Here is a 22,215-nt window from a genome sequence, read left to right on the forward strand (position 1 = left end):
ATGTATTGTGGTGCTAAACCGTTCAGTGATTTATAAACTAACAACAGTATTTTAAAGTCTATTCTTTGAGCTACAGGGAGCCAGTGTAGGGACTTTAAAACTGGTGTTATGTGCTCTATCTTCCTGGTTTTAGTGAGAACACGAGCAGCTGCGTTCTGGATCAGCTGCAATATGACTGAATATGACTGTATAGATTTAGGAGTTTTGGAGATTTTAACCTAAAATGTCTTCTTACTCCTGCAGACTTTACATTTTTTAATCAGTTTATACATCATCCTGTAGGTATTCCTGTCTTCTTTCCTCCCGTGTGTCTCTGATAGTTTTCTCTCAGTGCAGCCTGTTATCACCAAACCTCTCACTGGTTTCCATTCAGGACATTTAGTCTTTGGAAGAAGTGACAGGAAGCAAATAAAGTCAGTTTTGTTGTGACTCCATGAGGATTATTCCTCTGACTTTCAGGAATGTTTGGTGAGGGCTTACAGGATGGATTTCGGTTTATCACCTTCGGCTGATCCTCCCTTTTTCTGCTTCCTTCAACCTTCAATAAGGCGACAGCCCGCCGTGTTGATCCTGACCTTTAAAGTGTGTTAGTCAGTCCAGCCCACGTCTCTCTGCACTGACTCAGCTCCATGAAAACTCATTTCTGTGACTCCATCCTGGCCGGTTTCATGCGGTTGATCTCAGACAGTCTTGCTGTTACCAGACCCTGCACTCAGCCGCTCTTAATATTTAATGAAAGCTCCGATCCGTCGGCTGCTGCAGCGTTTCCAGCTGACCTCCCAGGCGTTTCCTAAAACCACCAAGCTTTTAGCGTTCGCCGTCCTCTCATTGATGACGGCAGAAGAGATTCATCAGAATCTTCCATCCAGTCATGATGCCTCCATCGAGCTGGGAAAAAGAAGCAAAAGGCCAGCTAAAAGCTAAAGCTACAAGTAGCATAAGCAGGTTTCAAACAGAAACAGCAATGATTTTATTAATGAGGGAAGTTTAATAAAAACGGTTAAATGTTTTAAAAAGTCACAGTTTAATGAGCTGTCCCTGTCCCTGTCCCTGTCCCTGTCCCTGTCTCTGTCTCTGTCCCTGTCCTCATCCCTGTCCCTGTCCCTGTCCCAGTCCCAGTCTCTGTTCCTGTCCCTGTCCCTGTCCCCGTCCCTGTCCCCGTGCCCCTGTCCTCCCAGCCTCTGTGAGCCCATAGAAACCCTCCCCCTGTCCCACCTGTCCCCTCTGTCCCACCTGTCTCTCCTGTCCCCCCTGTCCCCTTGCAGCCCTGATTCTGGGCAGGAAGTCTCATTTCCTGCTCCTGGACCTTCCTGTGGACTCGGAGTGTTTGCAGCAGATAATTCTCCCTCTTTGCAGAAACGTCTTTTATTGTCTTTATTCGAAGCTTTTGTCTGAACTTTTACATTTCCTGAGGTATAAATTTGCTCCAGCCTGTTCAGCCGAGTTGCCTCGCCTCCAAAGTTACCTGGAAGTCATTTTCCTTTTGCTGACTCAGCGTCTTTCCTTCGCTCAGACATTTGTCTCAATGAAAGACTTTAACTGAGCTGAACTGCTGACAGAAGCTCGTTACGTCTGATTGGATCTGCGCCGGTAAATAAAACAGAGAAATTCTCCTCCGGGAGCCTCGAGACGGAAATTTAGACAAACTCCTTCAAGTTTTTATTTTTTTTTGCTGCAACAGGCAGGCGGGTCCACAGGGAACACGGTTAGGGTTCAGGTTGGACCAAAACAAGCCTGAGTGGTTAAACAGGTTAGAGACGTTCTTATCGCCCACAGATGAAAGGCGAAAGGCGGGTGATAATGTTTTTACCTTTGAGTGTGTTCATGTGTTTGTCTGCAGTCAACCCAGTTCAAGATGGCTGCCACAGCTAATCCACCTTATCAAACTCCGCCCAGTTTTCAGGGGTTCATATTTAGGGTGGTGAGAGTTTCGATCATCTCTCCTGGCTCGGAGGCGGCGGGCGACAGGCATTCCTTCAACGAGTTCTCAGCAGGGACCCTCCGTCCTCAGAACAAAGCAGCCGGGACAAATGGATGTGACTGGAGGCCGTAGGACAATCTGCATCGATTATCTCGTCCCCCGTCCTCGCTAACGGACAGCATTGGACCTTGAGACGTCCCCCTGTGAGCTGCCTAACAACCAGAACCACACTGAGGACGACAGACTTCAGGGACACGTCTTCAGCATCACAGACCCGTCTGTCCTCACAGGGATGCTGTCCTCACAGAGACGCTGTCCTCACAGAGACGCTGTCCTAACAGAGACGCTGTCCTCACAGAGACGCTGTCCTCACAGAGACAGACCAACAAACACAGACCTGGGTTACATGATCGCCCGCCGCCATGAAAGGCTCAGGATCATGGCTCATTAGAGGTTTGCCTTCAGGCTGTCGCTGACCTCTCTGGTGTAAAGGTGACAGTCCACGGCCTGTTATTGGACAACAACGACTTCCTGTCAGACTCCATCATGTCCTCGTCCTCGTCCCAGCAGCTGGAAACAACGAGTCCTTGTCCTCATCCTCGTCCTCGTCCTCCTCTGAACCAATCCTTTCAGGACCGATGAGGGAAACTAACAGATTTCCAGTCAGTTTCTCATGTTTCTGTTTGAAAATCATCTCCTCTCTCCAGGAATATAAATATGAGATGATTTAACAGGAAATGAGGATAAATGTTTTGACAGAAGCAGGGGCTGATCTGATTGGTTTAAATGTGTCTCTTATTCCGCTTTTATCTAATTGTTGGAGACAACAAAGACAATCGTGAGTGTGACTGATGATCTCTACTGTAGGAACTGAAAACTGTTCCTAACAGCTCATCAGTTTTTTACAGTTTCTTTTAATGAATTTGGTCTGCGTTCTGCATGTTGCAGCTACCAGACGTCAGGTTATCCCTGATTCGACTGAAGTCCTGATGCTTTTTTTGTTCGGGTTTTTCTGAACTTTCCGGAGGAGCAGCGTCAGATTCAGGTGCTTCAGTGTTTGAATGAAGGAGATGCAGCTGCTGTGTGATATAAGTTAGTTCTTTCTGTTTTAGTTCAGATTCGGTCCTCTTGGAGGTAAATTCAGTTCCTGTTTGCTGCTCAGGTTTGTTACAAAGTTCGTCTTTTGTTCCTCTGGGATGTCGGGACAAATTGGACCTGGCAGCACCTGGTTTCCAGGCTTGCAGCAGCTTGTCTCTGGAGACACCAGGTCCTCTGTGGCGACAGTGTCACAGACTCTTCCTCCTCTTCCTCCTCTTCCACCTCGCAGCTGATTCTGATGGCAGACGTCATCTTGTTCTGTGCTGCTGTGGAAAGAGTTAAAATCAGCTTAGGGATCATTTTAAAGATGAGCGCTGACAGACAAAAGAGGAAGAACAGTAGCAAAGTGGAGCTGAGGGAATATTCTGATCAGTTCTGGGTGCTGAACTGGGTTGATTTCTGCAGAAAGGTACGTCTCACGTCTTTATTCATTATACAATTATTCATTTGCACAAAAAAGACAAAATTTCAGCAGAAAACCATTTTCTGATTCTGTTTTCTGCCTTTCTCATGTCCTGTGATGTAAACGAATGAATGAATGTGTTTATTTCCAAAAGGCATCATGAAAGTAAAAATAATCTCTTATAATTTAGTCCTCAGTGTCAGAAAGTTCATCACTTGGATGAATTAAACCTGCAGCTCACGTCTCCTGTCCTCCAGAGGATGACTTCTGATGATAATTTCTGCTAAATGATTCAATGAATGTCTCTGAAAACAGCAGACACACGGTTTCCCAAACACTAACAGCTCGGCGGGTGACAAGCATTCCTTCAGGGCTGATAGAGACAAAGAGGAGCTTCATGAAAAGTAAAACTGTTGGACCAACTCCACGGGGACGGGAAGGATTGGGTTTGCAAGGAGCTGACACGTTGTCATGAGTGTGGAGTGTTATCAGGCAGTTGCTGGAGCGGGACCAGCATCAAGGCAGGGCTGTAAAATGGAGGGCCAAGTTTTATAAAACTCCAACTGCAGCTGAGGACATGCATGTCCAAATGTAGGTAAATATTTGATATGATAGAGTTTCTGATTTATCTGTTGTTGTTTATCTGTTCAAAATTATAATTCTACAGATAATTTCTGTCCAAAGTTTACAGGAAATATAAATAAACGAGACAGCATCACTGCTAGTTTTCACTTCACTGCATGTTTTTGGTGTTTTGTGTGTTTAGAGTCGCATTAATTCCCTCAGACTCACAGAACCGAAACACTTTTTAATGTTTTGGTGTAAATTTAACGACAAACACGGATTCATGTGGAGGTTTTATTCCTTTACGAGTCAGGTCATGTCAGAGTCTCATTTTTTAAAGATAAAAATAAAACAGGAGCTATAACTGCTGCTCGATGAACTTATCTAAGCTAAAAAGAGTTTAAATTTAGGTTTTGTGACTTTTATATGAAACCATAAGAGGCTGAAATCTGCAACAACTGAAAGTTTGTAACATTGAGGATGAAGAAATAAATCTTTTTTCCTGGTACAGTTGGTTTTATTCCTTGGATTCGCTGCGATCAGAGTTTACAGGAACTGTAAGTGAGCACTCGAACGCCACACGTTATTTTGCGCTCCGTCCTTCGGTTTCTGCTGATAATAAATTCGGAGCATATTGGAGAACATCTCACCTTTGTTAGCAGCTGATCTGAAATCAGCTGCTGCGATGCTCACCTCCTCCCTCGTCTTCGCTCTAAATCTAATTTGCACTTACAGCAACAGCCAGGCTGTGAATCGGGCCGAGCCAAGAAGTCTGCTGTCAGACTCACATCGACTCTCCGTGATGCTGCAGAACCTTTACTGATCCGCTCAGGAGCTTTCTCTGTTCGAGGAAAGTCCAAACATGAATAAATCTTCGCAGAGCCTGTCGGAAACACTTTTCTCTGTTTTACATCATTTCATTTGATTTGAAGAGAAATCTGCTTCCCTTCACTGTGCAGGATGAGAGGGGAGGACGATGTTTTTCACATCAGCCTCAGTGAAAAAGTTCTGCTCCAGATGTAACTCTGGGATGTTTAAGAGACAAAAAAAAGAAATAAATCTGTGATTTTACCTCCTGCTCTCACGTGCACGGCTCTAAAACTTTGCAGAAAGATTGCAGGTATCGTCATGGTAACAAGTCCCACGTCGGCGGCTCGTCTCAGGAGTCGGACTTGGAGCGCAGGACGGGTCGTTTCTCAGAACCAGGACGCTGAGATTCACATCAGAGGAGAGTCGGTTTTTCTTTAATTCGATGTTTTCATCACTGAACAGAGTTTATTTATCCTGATGTGATGTTATGTGATCAGTGAGAGCTCGGGGGATGTGCTGTGAATGACTCTCAGCTACTACCACACCAGATCCTAGTTATACACAGTTTCATGTTTTTTAAGCCTCAGTCTTCATTTGGGTTGACTCAAAAAGTCAGTACCTTGTAGATATATATATATATATATATATATTCAAACTTTGCTTTCTGCAGGTTTCATTAAAGTGTTGTGGTTCGTGAGATATTTTGCTAACAGACACAGAAACATCGTGCAGCTTTTAGCAGCAGGGGATGAAAATCAGGAACAAACCCAAACTGTGAAGAGGTGAATCAGAGCTTTGGGGATTCTTCAGGTTTGTTGAGCTGAAGAAACAAACATCTGACTGGACTCAGCAACAAACCTCAGAGCAGAAATGTTTGGTTGGATTTGTTGGAAGGAGCTGCAGGATGCAGCGTCACCGTCTGCAGCAGCTTCATTCAGACTGATTCACTCAGGAGTCTGAGATACAATCCTTCACAGCAGGGGTCTCCAGTCCTGGTCCTCAGGGCCTCCATCCTGCAGGTTTTACCTGTTTCTCTGCTCCAACACACCTGATCTGAATCAATGGGTGATTAACAGGCTTCTGCAGAACATGAAGAGGTGATTTAACCTCTGAATCAGGTGTGTTGGAGCAGAGAAACAAGGAAAACCTGCAGGATGCAGCGTCACCGTCTGCAGCAGCTTCATTCAGACTGATTCACTCAGGAGTCTGAGATACAATCCTTCACAGCTTTTAGGCTCGGAATAAAAACAAAAAAGACGTTTTCTATAACAACTAAAAGTAGCTCTCTGGTTCCTGGATTTGGTCGTTTCCACCATAAAAAGGAGCCCCGTGATGGAGATTTATGCACAGATGAGAACTCTAGAAAGAGCATTTATCTGCAATTCTCACAATCAGGTCATGTGTGAAGTGGGCTGCTGGCACCGTTTGACATTTACGTGTAATTTATGCTGATGAGTCACTTTTTTTTAAAACAGACCGTCGAATATTAGTCATACCTGCTGCTCCATCATTCATTCCAGCTCAGCTGGATGGAAACAAACAAACAAACAAACACAGGATAGTAACAAAAACATGTCAACATCTGGGAACGAATCAGCTTCAGGACGTTTTTCTCGTGTTCTGTCGTTCTGCTCTGGGCTGGGACGTGTTGTTTTAACGCTGAAACTGAGGCTGGCAGCAGCTTTTGTTCCGATGTCAGGGATCCTGGTTCTGCTCAGGGATGCATGAGCTTTGGATCGGGTTCTTCCAGCTGCAGAACACAGTTGTTGCCTCTGAAATCTGAAAGCTTTATTTCGCTTTTCCAGCATAGTGTGAGTGGAAACATCACGGGCTGATGAATTATTAAGCGAGGCCGTCGGTGTGAATTTAAATGCTAATACTGGGAGACATGGAGTGTGTCAGCAGATAACTGAGCGTGTGAACCCAGTTAATCATCGTCTGTCATCGGAGCTGCAGAGTAAATCCCTTCCTCTGGCTCTGGAGGGGAGCTTCAGGTTTTATTCAGCTGCTGTTCCCCTCTGAAGTTTATGAATATAACAGGAGGAGTCACTGACAGAGCTCCAATATTTATATTAAAGGTGCTGTTGTTTTGTCCTTTTAAAACGTTTCACTCATTATTTATTCCTGCAGATGTGAGGAGTTCAGACAGGCAGAACAAAAACTCACTCAGAAAAGGCTGCTGGAGGAGCTGAAGTTTATAAAGTTACACAAACCAGCCGTCCCAGCAGCCGAAACAGGAAGTCATACGGGTGAATAACAAGCAGGAAAACACCAGAGATCAGAGATTAAATATGAGACGAGCATTAAATCAGTGAAGGAGGGGTTCTGTTTGTTTTTTAAAGGATAAATTTAGCATCTCTGCTGCTTCAGGTAATAATCACCAGGTTCTGTAATGGAAGCAGGCAGGTTGTTCTCAGTCAGCGTGACCTCCGTGTTCCTCCACACAAACACAAGCTCGGATCCTGGTTTCATTGAAAACACCCTGGTAATGATTACTATTATTAACCCTTGCTAATTATTTTCCATGCAGCTGTTGACGAGCCTCCTGCTCCTAATGAGGCCTTGTTAAAAACATTCACATCACTGGCATTTCCCCTTAATGAGTTCACCGGCGGTCTCCATGCTGGTGCCCTTTCTGGCAAACCGGCGCTGCTCTTTTCCAAAACATCACGCATGCCGCCACAGCTGCTGCAGCTTACGGGCTTTTAATTTTCGTCTCCGTGGGAGGAGCAGGGGGCCCACGTGGGGGTCATCTGAGGAATTAAATCAGTGCTGATGGCGTCCTGGGAGAGATAACTCTGTGAGCGGCAGCCTCCGGGGAGAGGACCGAGGAGGCAGAAATCCTAACCTCTGCAACATCTGAAGCAGGAGAAGGAACCAGAAACGGTTGATCTCTGCGCTGGAAGGTGTTTGCTGCGCCGTGCAGGAAGATTTACGGTGAACAAGTTCAACCCTGGAGGCTTGTTTTTAAATCCACAAAAAGCTGAGCTCAACTAAAATATAAGATGGAGATTTATTCTGTTCCTTATGAGCTTCTCCTGGTTCAGGATTGAAGCTGAGGAGGAGCTAATCCCAGCTGGAAACGGTCCCTAAAACCTTTGTTTTGTTTCTGAAAACAGAACTAACCTCACAGAGACACGGATGTTGGTCCAGAACTCAGTCGGACCTCTGACCCTGAGGAGTATGGGGCGCCATTTGTAAAGGAGCTTGTGCTAAAAATTCATGCCTAAATTTTGTCACATTTAGCTTGTGCTAAAAATTCATGCCTAAATTTTGTCACATTTAGCTTCAAACACTGTTTAAAAATGTAGTGTTGATTTTCTGATGTCACTTTTTACAACATTTAGCTAGTTACATGTAATTGTTACAGCTACATACTAAATATAAATCNTCTAAATGTTAAATGTTAAATCTAAATGTTGTAAAAAGTGACATCAGAAAATCAACACTACATTTTTAAACAGTGTTTGAAGCTAAATGTGACAAAATTTAGGCATGAATTTTTAGCACAAGCTCCTTTACAAACGGCGCCCCATAGAGGAGAAGAGCTTCTGTTTGCCGTAAAATAAAAAGGTTTTATGTAAATCTGTAAAGTATCAGAGTCAGCTGTCCTCTGGGTTTGTGTTCACAGCAGATGAAATAAAGATAAATTAGTCATTGAGCAGGAAAACACAACCAGCTTAGAAAAGCTTTAAGCTTTAAACAGCAGTTTTTATTTGACTTATTGGTTTTAGTTGAACAGAATGTCAAAGTGTTGATTTATTTTTTAGACATTTTAATCTCATTTCTGTGATTTTATTCTCTGTTTCCTGCTGTTTGTTTGCTGACGTTCTGCTTTGTTGACAGTTTTTGCTTCTTTTCTGACATTTGAGTTTAAATGTTGGGTTTTTATGACCCGAGAACTGAATGAATGAATCCGTTTTATTGGGATTTATGTCGGAAAATCAGAAGGACGTGTCTGGACTGGAGGAGAGTGGACATGTGGACATGTTTCATTGCGTCTCAGAGTTCTTCTGTATTTCCTGTTTTAAGTTAACACAGCAGCTGAACGTGTAGCGGAGCTTGGAGCTCTCCGAGGGGAAACCAGTCGCTCCTGAACGACCTTCTTATAGAAGCGTGGAGGGGAGCAGATGCTCAGAACCTGCTCAGACTTGTCTCTGACTCTTATTGTCCCCGGTTCCTCCCCAGGAGAGCCAGAGAGACACTGTTGCTCCTTGAGGGGAGCGTTTGGCTCCGTGTGAAGCCATGCGGCGTGTTGCGGCGCGTTGCGTCAGCTCGCTGAAGGCTGATGAAAGGCCTCCGTCTTCCTGCCGTCAGCGTCCACAGAATCCAGACAGCTTTGTGTGTCTGACTCACTGCTGCCTTTGAAGAGAAACAATCTCAGACTTTACTGCGTGAACGATGACTTAGGGTTCACACGACTCTCCTGGTTTTTGTGCAAACTTTGTTCTGTTTTAATCATTTAATCACTGACTGTCATAATATTTAACTTTATTTAAAGAAAAACACATTAAGATATTATCTGTTTCATCTTCTCATGGTTCCTTTAGCCTTCAGCTACTGTTCTCTTCATTTTAGCTATTTGTTATTGTTTTTAACTTTAAATTGCACTAAATTCCGCTTTAAGGGAAGGTTTTACTATTTTTTGCTTGTAGTTTATAGTTTTGCTATTTTTAGCTTTTGATTTTATTTTGCTAACAGACAGGAAACGCCCGCAGGAGTCATGAATAATTCTGTTTCCATTTCAGGATTAAACTGATCTTAAAACAGAAATCGTCCCTGAAACGCCCGCAAGTTAAACGTGGTTTCCTCATTAAAATGATCTTTTAATGAAAGACATTTAGCAGAAACCGACTCGGTGGAGAAGCTGGACTCTGGGCGGCGGCGGCGGCGGCGGCTCCTCGTGTGACGGAGGTTTGATCTCCACCAGGAACAGAGTCAATCAAACAGAACAGGAAGCTTTCAGAGGACGAGATGATTAAAATACCAGAGGAGGACGGAGACAATTAATGAGACAATGAGTTGAAGTAAAACATCCAAACGTACCGGTCGGTTCTGTGTCGCTGCTGAGGTGAAGCAGAAAATCACTTTGATTCCTTTAAAGAAACAGATCTGTGTGTCTGTAGGTTTACTTGTTGTTTCTTGTGTGTTTAGTGTTTTATTTTGTTGTTCTGCTGCCCCTCCCCCTCCCTCAGCCTCACCTGTTCCTCGTTAGTAATCAGCCACCTGTTTCCAATCCCTAGTTAAAACCTGCTCATCTTCCTCCCTGCTTCATCATTGCTCTGACGTTCAGTCTGGGTTTCCTCGTGTCTTACCTGCCTGTTCCTCGTGAATCTGAGCTTAGTAAGTTGTTTTTGTTGCTGCCACGTCAGCCTTTTATTTTAAATAAATGAGTTTTTTCCTGGAGTTGCATGTTGGGTTCGCCTCACTGACACTCAGTAATTAAGAGGAAAAAAGGAAATCCTTCAACATTACCTGGTAATTATTATTTTAGAGATAAAAGTAAATAAATCTGGAGGTTTACTACAAGAGTACTACAGTAAGTACTCTGAGTTAAAGTTACTTTTTAAACCGTAGTGGTTGGGCAGTCTGAGTGGCAGTTTAATAATAAAATAATCAGAAAATAACTGCCTCATGTTGAGATTTCAGCTCAGTTTGATTTTCTCCACGTTGTTTATTTTGGGATGTGAGTTTTAGTGTTTTTCTCCATAATTTTGCCAGTTTTCTGCAGCTTCAGACACAAATACGTCCCAAACAACAAACCAACCAACAGCAGCACTCATAAAAATAAATAAAAGTTAATTTTAGGTCCAAGAAAGACCTGAACTTTCCCTGAAGCGTGGAGCGAAGAACGAAGCTGTAACGCCTGGACAGAATAACAGGTTTTTGGTTAAAGATCTGTTTAATGTTTCTCCTTCAGAGGAGCTCAGTATTAAAACTCAAACATTGTTTAAAACAAGTTTAAATTCAACCTGATTCTGTTTTATCAGCATCTTCTGGCTGATTTAAAGGTTTTTATTTCACTCGAGCCCAAACCTCGAGCTCCTCAGCAGCTCTGAGAGGCAACCTGGACAGTTTCAGATCTACGTTCTAATGAGAGAGGAACCTGCAGAACCTGAACAGAACCAGCAGTGGAGGAGGTGCGTTCGCTGACCTCCTTGTTCTCCACGTCTGATCTGGTTTCAGATGTTCTCGTTTTGGCTCGTTGACTCGTCAGGCATCAATTTTTCATCTCATCTTGACACCCCTTCATTGAGGGAAGGTTCTTTGTGTTTCGGTCCGGAAGCCAAGCATGCAGAACCTGAAGCTGCTTTTTGGTCTCAGATTCAGTTTCTGCTCAGAGAACAGAAAGACGTTTATAGAGGTTCTGAATAATTGATGTTTGAATGAAAGAAGTCCGACAGCTGAGTCACTGACAGCCTGCAGAAGTTCTTTGAATTTAAAGTTTCTGACTCGTTGTTTGAACTTCTGAACTTTGATTCTTTACCAGACCAGGTCTCAGGGAGCAGGAAATAGGTGTAAGAGCCACGAGTTCACAGATAAATCCTCCCTGCCTCGTGTTTCAGGTCTGAGAGGATGAGGAGGATGTGGATCTTCTCCACCCTGGTGATCGTTGTGTGTGTGTGTGTGTGTGTGTGTGTGTTTCAGGTCTGAGAAGATGTGGATCTTCTCCACCCTGGTGAACCTTCGGTGTGTGTGTGTGTTTCAGGTGGCGGCCCAGGCCGTGCTCTTCATGTGCATAAACACTGCGGGGATCTTCATCAGCTACCTGTCGGACCGGGCCCAGCGGCAGGCCTTCCTCGAGACGCGGCGCTGCATCGAAGCTCGGCTGCGGCTGGAGACGGAGAACCAGAGACAGGTGAGTTAAAACTGCATCAACATTACATCCAGGTAAATCCAGGTAACCCTTCCTCCTGGGGGCTGAACTCTGAGTGTAAAATCCCATCATTTATTAGGATTTAACGCTCTGATGTAGAATCGACTCTCCTAAATACTGACTTAACCTGCTTTAGTTTTTATTTCTATGCTTCTCAGGCTGTGGTACAAATATCTCTGGTAGTACTTTAGTACCAACTGTTTACAGGTTAAATAACATTAATATTGAATCACAAACAGAGTTTATACAGTTTGTTAGTTGAGGTCAGATATTAGTTTAAGTTTCTCCTCCTGGTTTTAAACATCTGTCATTTCCTCAGGTGGTACTCAAACCTCTGGTTTGTTGCAGTTTTAGATATTTTTTAGCTTGTTTTTTCCATTAAAACCTTGTTTTTTGGTAAAATAACGCAGATGGAAAGAGCAGCGCTGGCTGACACGACCTTCCTATCTGACATTTTCCCAGGAGGAGAGGTTAAACGTTAACCTGCTCAGTAATGCAGGCTGTGGTTGGATGTTCGCTGCTGAAAGGCTGTTTGTGTTCGGTTCCTGCAGAGTTTCTATCAGTCTGTTCATCTGTTGAAGTGTGTTTGAGTGGAAGCTGCTGCTGGTTGTTCCTTCATGTCTGCAGTCGCACACCGGGCTCTGAACGTGGCTTCAGTCTCTGTTAGGACCTCCGCTCTCGTGTCTCCTTCCTGTTGTCCAGTGTTGCAGCTCCTCACCGACAGGCTGAATGTCTGCAGTCGGTTAAAGAGTCCTCTGGGAGCAGAGCAACACGAACGCAGCATTGATCCAAAGCCGTCACAGACACTTTCCATCAGAGCTCCGGTCACATGCATGCACACACACACACACACACACACACACACACACACACACAGTCTGAAGCACTGGAACTGTTACAGCTGTGTTTACGCTGCAGAGAGGACGCACAGAAAGCTTTTACCTCCCTCATGTTTCCTCGAAGGCTTTGGTTCTGATGAGTTCTGAGAACGTTGTTGTAATGAAGAGAGACGGGGGGGGGGCGGCGCACCCTGAGCAGAACGCCTTAACGCCGACCAATCAGAGCCCGGGATTTCAGTCGATACACTTTGAGAACCCAGCAGCCCATTTCAGGTTCCGGTCCGTTGTTTTGTTCTCTGCTCCGAGGCTGCAGGACGTGAACAGGAGAGGTTTCAGAAAGAAAAGCTTCAGTTTCAAAGAAGCAAGGTTAATGAAGGTTCTGCAGTGAGATCTCTATTATAAACATTTAGAACATTGTATCTGAAACTAAAAATGAAACAACATTTAAACTAAAACAAAGATTTCCATGAATTTATCGTCTGCAGCCGGTCCGATCTGATCTGCAGGGTGTGTGAACTTAAAACTCCAACCCAAGAGCCTAAAATGAGACTTTAAGGTTTCCTGATCCTGTTTGATGATCTGTAAACTTCCATATACTCTGCAGCGAAAGAGGCTTTTTAAAACCTTCACCACGAGTCTCTGCCGTTTATTAAAATGGATTTCAGATTTTAAAGCTCGCCTCTAATTTTAGGTCTCTGCAACTATCATCTTCTGGAGAGCTTGCTGGAAATGAGTGGATTATAAATGGATTATCTAAGTAAAAATAAATGAATTAAACTGCCAAGGATCCATTAGGGAGAAAAATAAACTGCAAGTAATTTTAAATGAGTTAAGACATCATGGATGAGTTGTTCCTGCGTCAGATGAGGTGAATCTCCTCCTGGAGAAATGATTTATCTTCCTGATGACACATACAGATCACACTGCAGGATGGGTGTTCTCCTGTAGCTTTGTGTCAATGGAAAATAACTTCACAGCTCAGGAAATTACATCTGCAATAAAAAGTAAAAGAAGTAACTTCACTGTGGGAAGGTTGGAAACGATCTCGGTCACAAAAAGAAGAGTCTGAAGGGCAGACTCAGAAGAACTTGGACTTTTATTCATGAAAGCACAACTAACAGGAACACAAGAGAACTGGGAGAACGTGGGGAATGAGAGAGAACTGAATGATCCCAGACTGACTTCAGGTCAGTTTAATGAGTTGTTCTTCTTATCTGAGGTTGACAGAGATAACAGATCCAGGAGGGAAACTTGGACTTCCCTTTCTTCAGCAACACTTTCAGTTCCTCCTAGAAGAAGCTGACTTCTAATCCCTTCAGTAAGTCCTGGGTCTGCCCCGACGTCTCCTCCCTTCAGACGAATCCTGATCAGATCCCAGACCAGCGTGGAGGATCAGCCGCTTTACGCTGAGCTCCAAAGGTTGTATCTCTCTGGGAATCTCCAGAACATTTCAGACTCAGGACATAATGTTCCAAAGACTGGATGTTTTTCTCCTCCTTCAGCTGCATTCTTTAACAGAACAAGCTGTGCTGCTCACAGCTCACAGTTCTGCACCCGCACGTTTGAACTGTTTGCCACAAAAAGGTCATTGAAATGAGAGTAAAGTCAATAAGCTGAAATCTTGTGGTCATGTTTGACCAATCAGAGCTTTTCAAGATGTTGGGGCTTAAAAAAAAGCAGAAACTAAAGTGTTTCAGATCTGAGATCTTTTTATCAAACACAAAAAAGACTAAACTAAGAGTTTAAAGAGAGTAAAAGAGTGAAACTAGTTTTGGATCCAGGGGATTACTGAGACAGATAAACGTCTTTAATCAGTGAATCCACCACGAAGAAGCAGGAGTTTTCTGGTGAACGCAGATCCCTGTTGTCAGCGAGCTGCTGGAGGCCTTCAGCTCTCAGCTAAAATCAAGCTGCGCTAATGATTATTAAAACTAATCTGACACTGAGTCCGCCGGCTCTCAGCTGTCCGAACCGGACTCGATGTCCAGTGGAGCAAAAACTCTGTGCAGCTTCACGGCTGACTCACTCCCTGCTGCAGGAAATCCCAGTTTACTGACAACCGTTTGGTATTAAAGGGTCAGCTGTGTGAAGCCTGACCTTCTTTACGTTTCTCCGACTGAGGAACAAACCTGCAGGTTGGTTAGTTTTCTGTCACTGAACCACGTCAGTCCTCAGAGACTGACAGCAGAACGGGATAACTTCTGTTTTTATTGCCTGTTATTCAGCTATAACTAATTTTCCATCATAAGATGCTCTCAGTCCGGTGTGTGAATCTGAATTGTACAGAATGTGTATTAATATAAAACATAACATGAATCTATAGACCTGTTTCCTAACGTGATGAATATTCTCTGCTCTGTTATTATTCAGGGCGTTGATATCAACTCCATATTTTATCCCCATGTCGCATTAACTCGCTGCGTTGCTATGGTAACCCGACTTTACTCAGTTTCGCTGAGTAAAAAGATCAAATCAGACTGAGACTGACGTAGCTCGTGTTATGTGACGGGACTTATTCTGTGATCCTGAGCGAGAAACGAGACTTCAGCGTGCGTACGGCAGGTACTGAGCTGAAATCTGGAGTGGTAGTAGCTGAGAGTCATCCCCGACACGCGCTGGGATTGTGGTGTGGCGGGTGACAAGCATTCACTTTTAGGGATGTCTTTTTGTTTTAGTCCCATAGAAAGTTTCAGAAAAGTCACCTAAAAACCTAATTTGATATATTTTCCTGTTTTTCTTTAAGTTTATTATAAAAATCCTTCTTGTTTACAGTAGAATCTTCAGGTTTTATTGGTTCTCAGGGAGAAGCTCGTGTTGTGAAATTAAACATTGAAGCTCATTGTGTTTTCATCGTTACAGTAATTTAAATATCGTGGCTCTAACAGATAATTGATCTCGGTGACGCAGAGATCGGATGGCATCATCGGTGAGATCACAGCTTTCTGTGTGGAAACTGCAGCCGTTTGATCGACCGGTGGCTCTGCAGCACAAAACTCCTCGGGCTTCAAACCTTCATCCAGAATTTATGGCTGTTCTGTAAAATCCACGTTTCTCGCAGTGAAGCTGCAGCACCATGAGACCCCGGAGCGCTCGGTCGGGAAGCGGCAGCTGAAGAATTAGCAACGCTCCACTGAAATGTTTGTCCGTCTGCAGCTTCTGAACCTGGAGGAGATTTCATCCGAACTGCAGCTTTATTTTTGATTTTTAATTAGAAGATGAGAAATGAATGTTTTTTTTTTTTTTTTGGCAGACATGGAGAAACGTCTTCCTGGCTGAAGTAAACGAGCATCAATGTGCTGCCAGTTTCAGCTCGGATCCAGGCGGCTTCCTCTTGGCTTTCTTCATCATTATTCATGCAGTTGTGTCTTCAGATTCGACCGGATCCAATCAGTGTGTTGTTTCTTCTTTGTCATCCCAAGACCAGTAAACCATATTTGTTGCCACCTTCTTCCATCCTGTGTCCAGTTTCAATGAAAGCATCACGATTATCATTATTTTACCAATCCAGGGAGCCATAAAGTCCCTGAGGAAAGGTTTGTAGACTGATTTGATCCTCATCCCGATGAGATGCAGCTGGAGACCGGAGTCCTGTTCCCACACACGGTGACACCATCCTTTCAAACTCTCCTTCATCCTCCTCTCAGTCAGGCGCCTGAAGGTGAAGGTGACTTCTTTTTACTCGATTTGTATAATGATGGTTTGGTTCCATTTGTCCCCCTCCACATGGGATGAAGAACCCTCTATGATCTACATGTCCTGTTAGAACGTGGCTGATTGCAGCAAACTTGAAGAGCCCCTTCAGAAATAATCCACGCCGGCTGATTTTTTTGACTGAAGTCCACCAACTATTAAAGTCTTGGTTTCAGTTCTGGGATGATCAGCTGTCAGACACCAGTTTAAAGAATGTGATGAAGGTAGACAATTAGATGATTAACAAGTTTTTAATTGGTTTCATTTTGTCGTTAAGTTGGATTGGCCTGCTGGTCTTGTGCAGGGTTCTGGGTGTGACCCAGAACTTCCTGTTTTTCTGAGGCCTTTCAGGAAGTTCAACCCTTAAACTCTTTTATTTCCATATTTTGGACCCAGTTTTTGTCCGAGGTTGAGGTTCAGCAGAGATTCTGATGATCAGACGTAAATGTTTAATGTCTGTCTTCACGTCCCGCCATCATCAGGCTGGTGTGACCGAGAGGAGGAGGAGGAGGGCGCCTCACCTTCGTCCCACTCCACTGGTGCTCGAGGTGTGAAGAGGCTCTTAAGAGCTTTCAAACAGTGTCATGCAGCGTCACGGAGACTGAATACGTTTGCATTTAGAGTTTTTCAATAAAAAGCCTCTTTGTCGGTCGATCTGAGAAGAAGTTGTGTTGATAGAATAACTGAGGGAGATTTTTTTCTTCCTGTTTTGTTTCCAGGTGAACAGAAAACTTGTAGCCGAAGAAGTAAAAACAGAAAGATGATTGTGGTTAAACGGATTCAGCAGATTCTGATGTAAGATCTCCTCTGAACCCCAGTCCAAGCCCAGAACCATCACAGAACCTTGGTTTAAACCCAGAACCGTCACAGAACCTGGTTCATTTCTTCCCGTAAAGATCTGGAATCCCGATCCGTCTGATCCACATTCCCACGCTGTGATGGTCCGTCCCACAGGTCTCTTTGTGTCCACCTCCACCTGCTTTATGTCCTCATTTGTCCATTTTCAGACCCGCTTCCACAGACGCCCTGATAATGATGATTTGATCCACTGGAGTACAGTTTTTAAAAGAAGAAATAATAAAATATAAAGAAAACTAAAGCAGACTGCATTAATACACCTGCACTGAGAGATTACACAGAACCCAGGACAGATGATTTAATGTGCCGGTGTCTCTGCATGCATCAGTGCATGTAGGGTGGATACGGGCTGATGGGAGGTGCATGGATGCAAGGTGGAACCATTTTGTACCAGCATGTAAATATGGGCATGATTTGGTGAAGAGGTGCCGTCCAGCTCAGGCTCACATCTTTACCTTTTATTTGCTGAGTTTCTGCTTTGAATAGTTTTAATAAATGATGCTCTGCATGAGGAGAATCAATCAATCAACATTTATTTATAGATCCCTTTACAGCAACTGAATGGTGTCAAAGACAGTTAATGAGAATTAATTGATGAAATTAAACAAAAGTCTCAGTAAACCTAAGAATACTGCTTCTTCTCCCGCTCCAGTCTGAACTGAGGATAAACTCAGGAAAGGGAAAACTTTTGGGTGTTTTTTTTATCTGTCTCAGGCTCTCTGGAAGCTTCAGATATTTTTAACATTTGAAGGAAACAGTTGCTTGGCGCTGCTGCAGATCCCCGGAGCCAACAACTTACTGAGAGATGCTGCATGGCTCCCACACCAAATCTGTTCCAGTTTTCACCTCGTTCAAAGACAGAAAAACAACCGTCTCTGTGAGCACTGAGGGCGTTTTAAAGTTTTTCATCAACCGAAAGGTGTTTAACTGTTACATTCAGTCTGTTTGTCAGCAAAGAAATCTTAAATCTTACGGCTCTCGATGAGGTCGAAGAAAATCGATAAAAAGAAACAAACTGGATCAGATTTGTTGGAGTTTACCCCTCAGTGTTCTTGTTTTTCCTCTTTAATCTTGATTATCACACATTGTTTAATAACCTGCAAAATAACATTTTTTTTATTGCTGCTTTGATTAACTTTTAAATGTGTTGCTTTCCTTTAAAAAAAGCCAGGAGAGAAGAAAAAAAAGTTTCTTTGTTGGCGTGACCAAATTAAAACAAAACATTTTGATTAAACTTCTAGAAATATCCTCTTATTTTAATAAATGTGATCCTGAAAACTAATCTTGGAGTAATTATACTGTTAATAGATTAAAGGGATATTTTAAACCTATTGAAGTGGGATTCTGTGTAAAGGTAAATATCTTACCTGTTGTAGAGTGTAATTCTGAGCAGCCTGAATGAGATAAAAAAATGTTAAAACTTATTTCATAAACGTTTACATCACAGTCAGACTCCAGGTATTCATAAAGGACTCAGTGGTTATTTGCAAGCAGCAGCTAGCTGTAGCATATATTTCACTATATTTCTGACAAAACCACAATGTAATAGGAAGCTGATGGGATGTTTTAAGGCGGTAAAACTCCATTTTGAGTGAGTTTTTCCACCTTAAAACAATTCCAGCCATCATAATTTAATTATTTGAACCTTTTAAACCCATGTCACTTTTTCCGTTTCACTGTTATTTTAGCAGAAATATTCTGATATTTCTTCTGGAAGTGCTTCCAGGCTGCACAAGAAGTGCTACTGCTAACTGCTGCTGCTCCTATTTGTACTTTCATAAGACCGTATGATGTGAAACTGACAGAGGTGTAGAAGTTTTTCAAAACGGCGTTAGCTTAAACTGCTGCTTTTAATACTGGAGCTGTTTTACGACGGGAGCGATCCCCTTTGGCCTCGCTCAGACTAGCCTTTAGCTCATCAGTCCTGTCAGAATTAAACTCTGATTCTCCAAACTGAGGTTGTTCAAAGAGCTATCTACACCAGGTAAGATATTAACTGTTCAGAGCCCCGCTTTAAAACATCCATTTTACTGAAGCGGGTTTTGTCTGTTTTGTACATTTAGGTTTTTTGAGGTCAAAGGTCACGGCGCTCCTTCAACAATAAGCTCATCTCTGCAGTAACAGATGTTCGTATTTCCCTCCCCTGCAGGAGAGGCTGGTGTTGTCAGTGCTGCCACGTTTTGTAGTTTTGGAAATGATCAACGACATGACAAATGTAGAGGACGAACACCTCCAGCATCAGTTCCACAGAATCTACATCCACCGCTACGAGAATGTCAGGTGAGCAGATCAGTGAACATTCCCTGTGTATGACTATAAGGGTGCTTCCTCAGAATATGTTCAGACTTCAGTTTTCCTCATTTTAAGGGGATTTATTCATCAGTTTCATGTTTATTAATCTTTATAAAATCCATGTAAAGTAAACATGACTTTAACGACTAACCTGGATAAAAAAGTGACATTTCCGTATTTTATTCAGCATTCTTTTCGCAGATGTTAAAGGCTTCACAAACCTCTCCACGACGCTGTCTGCGCAGGAGCTTGTACGAATGTTGAATGAACTCTTTGCACGTTTCGACCGCCTCGCACACGTAAGTGCACGTGACTTTTGCCTCCTTATCGGCGTGCGTTCTTTGTTTTATCCGTTTTATTTTAATGCAAACATTCAAACACCAAGTTTAAAACTAGGGAAAACAGAAGTTTCTTCTTTTTCTGCTGATTGTTTCACTCAGACTATAAAAAAGTAACATTTAGTTAAATGTTTCTCTCTTTACCTCAGGCTGATATTTGAAGACTCTTCTTGGCAGAAATGGTAGAGTTGGTTTAAATTAGTTGGTTTCTTCTACAAACCTTCAGTTGCAGCATGATTCTCCCACCACCATGCTTGACAGCTGGTCCAGAATTTTAGGTTTCAAAGCCTAACCTCGACTCGTCTCAACCTTTGTCTCGTCTGACCGTCAGACTTTTCTCCAGAAGACGTTTGTCTTGTCTGTGTGGACAGCTGCAGGTTTCACTGCAGCTTGAAGGTTTAGGAGCTTCTTTTTCAGTCGTCTCAGTCCGTGATGTAAAACTGGCTCCACTGTGGACAGAGACGGGTGGTCCAGCGGTTTATTAAGTATCTGTGGTTCCTGGGTTGGTCCTAAACAGGTCCGTTTATGAGGCATCTCAAACAAATGCTTTTTATGCTGCGAATAGAAACTCAGCTGCAGTCAGTCATGGTCACTAACAGGAAGTGAACAACCTTCAGCACCACTTATTAAACAGATTTAGGTGAACGTGGATATTTGCTGGGCTTTATCTGAACCTCTGGCTGCAGCTGGATGGGTGTGAGATGTGATGAACAGGACCAGAGTCCATCTGATGGACGTGATGTCTCAGGTTGGACAGCTCAGGTGTGTCTGGAGTCAGGTGCTGGGTTTAAACACTGCAGTTAGTTTCAGGTGGAGCTGGTGTTGGTGTGGAAACAGGGCACCGGGGGTTAGTGTGACAAAATTTAACTTTTTCATTTTTTTTAATATGAATGTTTAGTTTTTTGCTTTTATAGCCTGTCGGGGTAAAGAGAGCAGCTGGATCAATATTACCTTGAAAAGAAAAAGTGAATAAATGATTCAGTTGGACTAACAAGCAGAGATCATTTCTTTGGTTTTCAGTGTTTTTTCTTTTTAACCAACACATTTATTTCCTCATATTTCTGCTCTGAGGCTGATTTGTTTGCATGTTTCCTCCCTGATCTGGTGATTAGACTCCAGTTTGTGCTGATCTCTGTTCCAGGAGCACCACTGTCTACGAATAAAGATCCTGGGAGACTGTTACTACTGCGTGTCCGGTCTACCTGAGCCCAGGCCGGACCACGCTCACTGCTGCGTGGAGATGGGACTGAGCATGCTCAAAACCATCAGGTGCGCTTCTTCTTCTATGTCCACCTGCTGCTGAGGCTTTTATTTTTCTCCTGGTTCTGTCAGCTGATTGGGGAACAAATCTGCAGAAAGAAGAGCAGGGAGTGGAGTGAATTATTCAGAAAATCCACAAGGAATCCCTCATGTAAAATGTAAAAATAACTTTATAATTAAAGGCCAAGCATTCCTTGGAGGAATGCATATCACCCGCCACCTTTAATGCCAGCGTTTTAGACTAAGATCATCTCGTGCTGAGTTGTATCCGTTTAAAGATCTTTCTGCACAATCTCACACTCAGCTACTACCACATCAAACTGTAGCTCAATATCTGTCAAATCTAAATGTTTTTGTGTTATTTAAGGTCAGTTAGGTGTGGCAGTCATTTTGAATTGGATTAACTCCTAACGTTAGTCAGATGGAGTCCGTCTTAAACCTTTTAGCTTCATATAATCAAGCTGAAAGTAGCAGGACAGACCATAATAAGTCACTTCTTGTTTGTAGCATGCAGATAAACAGAATGAGAGGCTTGTTTCCAGGAGAAGGCAGGTCTTATACCTGGCTGCTCTGGGTTTTTCTGCTCCTGTTGGTCCAGTTTTGACGTGAACCGGTTCTGACGGCGGCGGCAGCAGGTGTCGGCTTCACCTCGAGCCCCGTCTGAAATAAAATGCTGCTGCCGAAGTGGACATGATGTCTCCACTTGTGTTGGAAAGCCTGAGTCACTCTGGGTGTGTTGATGAACGTTCTGCTGATTGTCCACCAGATGCAGAAATCTGGGGTTTCATTTCCTGCACGTGCTCCGAGGTGCAGCTGATTCCTGCAGAACAGGAGGAACGAGAAGCTGCACTGAAGCTGTTATTTCTTTAGTCACATTTCCAGACCTGCAGAAAATAAAACCTGCAAGAAATCCCCTTTGTTTGTTTCTGCACATCATCAGGAACAAACACATACGGCACACTGAGACGATACAATCTGCATTTTTTGGGATCATATATTTGAGAAAACACAGCTTAGTTAACTCTTTCTTATTTGGTAAAATAGAGTCTTATTTAGGAAAAGCCACATCGCAGTCTCTGGCTGTTTGCTCCCAGATCCTCCTGAAAAAGGCTCACTAACTCTGGAGTTTGTGTTTCTAAAACCTCCGGCGGTTTTATTTCAATAATCGTCTTTATTGCTGCAGGATGTTGACCCTCGCTTCTCTTTCTGAGCGACTCTGAGGGAGGAGAGGAGAACGTTGGAGGGATTACTGATGGATAAGCTGC

The 22,215-nt window shown here is 43.4% G+C and overlaps 1 protein-coding gene across 3 annotated transcripts in view; it reads left to right on the forward strand.

The window, feature by feature from the left end:
* Window positions 1-22,215, forward strand: part of adcy8 (adenylate cyclase 8 (brain)) — an 87,117-nt gene that overhangs the window by 6,511 nt on the left and 58,391 nt on the right. For all 3 annotated transcript variants that reach the window (XM_017433578.2, XM_025009937.2, XM_017433579.2), the window contains exons 2-5: window positions 11,506-11,655; window positions 19,210-19,340; window positions 19,540-19,651; window positions 20,832-20,959. In XM_017433578.2, coding sequence (XP_017289067.1) covers window positions 11,506-11,655; window positions 19,210-19,340; window positions 19,540-19,651; window positions 20,832-20,959 — 521 coding nt within the window. The remainder of the gene's footprint in view (window positions 1-11,505; window positions 11,656-19,209; window positions 19,341-19,539; window positions 19,652-20,831; window positions 20,960-22,215) is intronic.

This window comes from Kryptolebias marmoratus, linkage group LG20 (genome assembly GCF_001649575.2).
Source record: "Kryptolebias marmoratus isolate JLee-2015 linkage group LG20, ASM164957v2, whole genome shotgun sequence".
Lineage (NCBI taxonomy): Eukaryota > Metazoa > Chordata > Actinopteri > Cyprinodontiformes > Rivulidae > Kryptolebias > Kryptolebias marmoratus.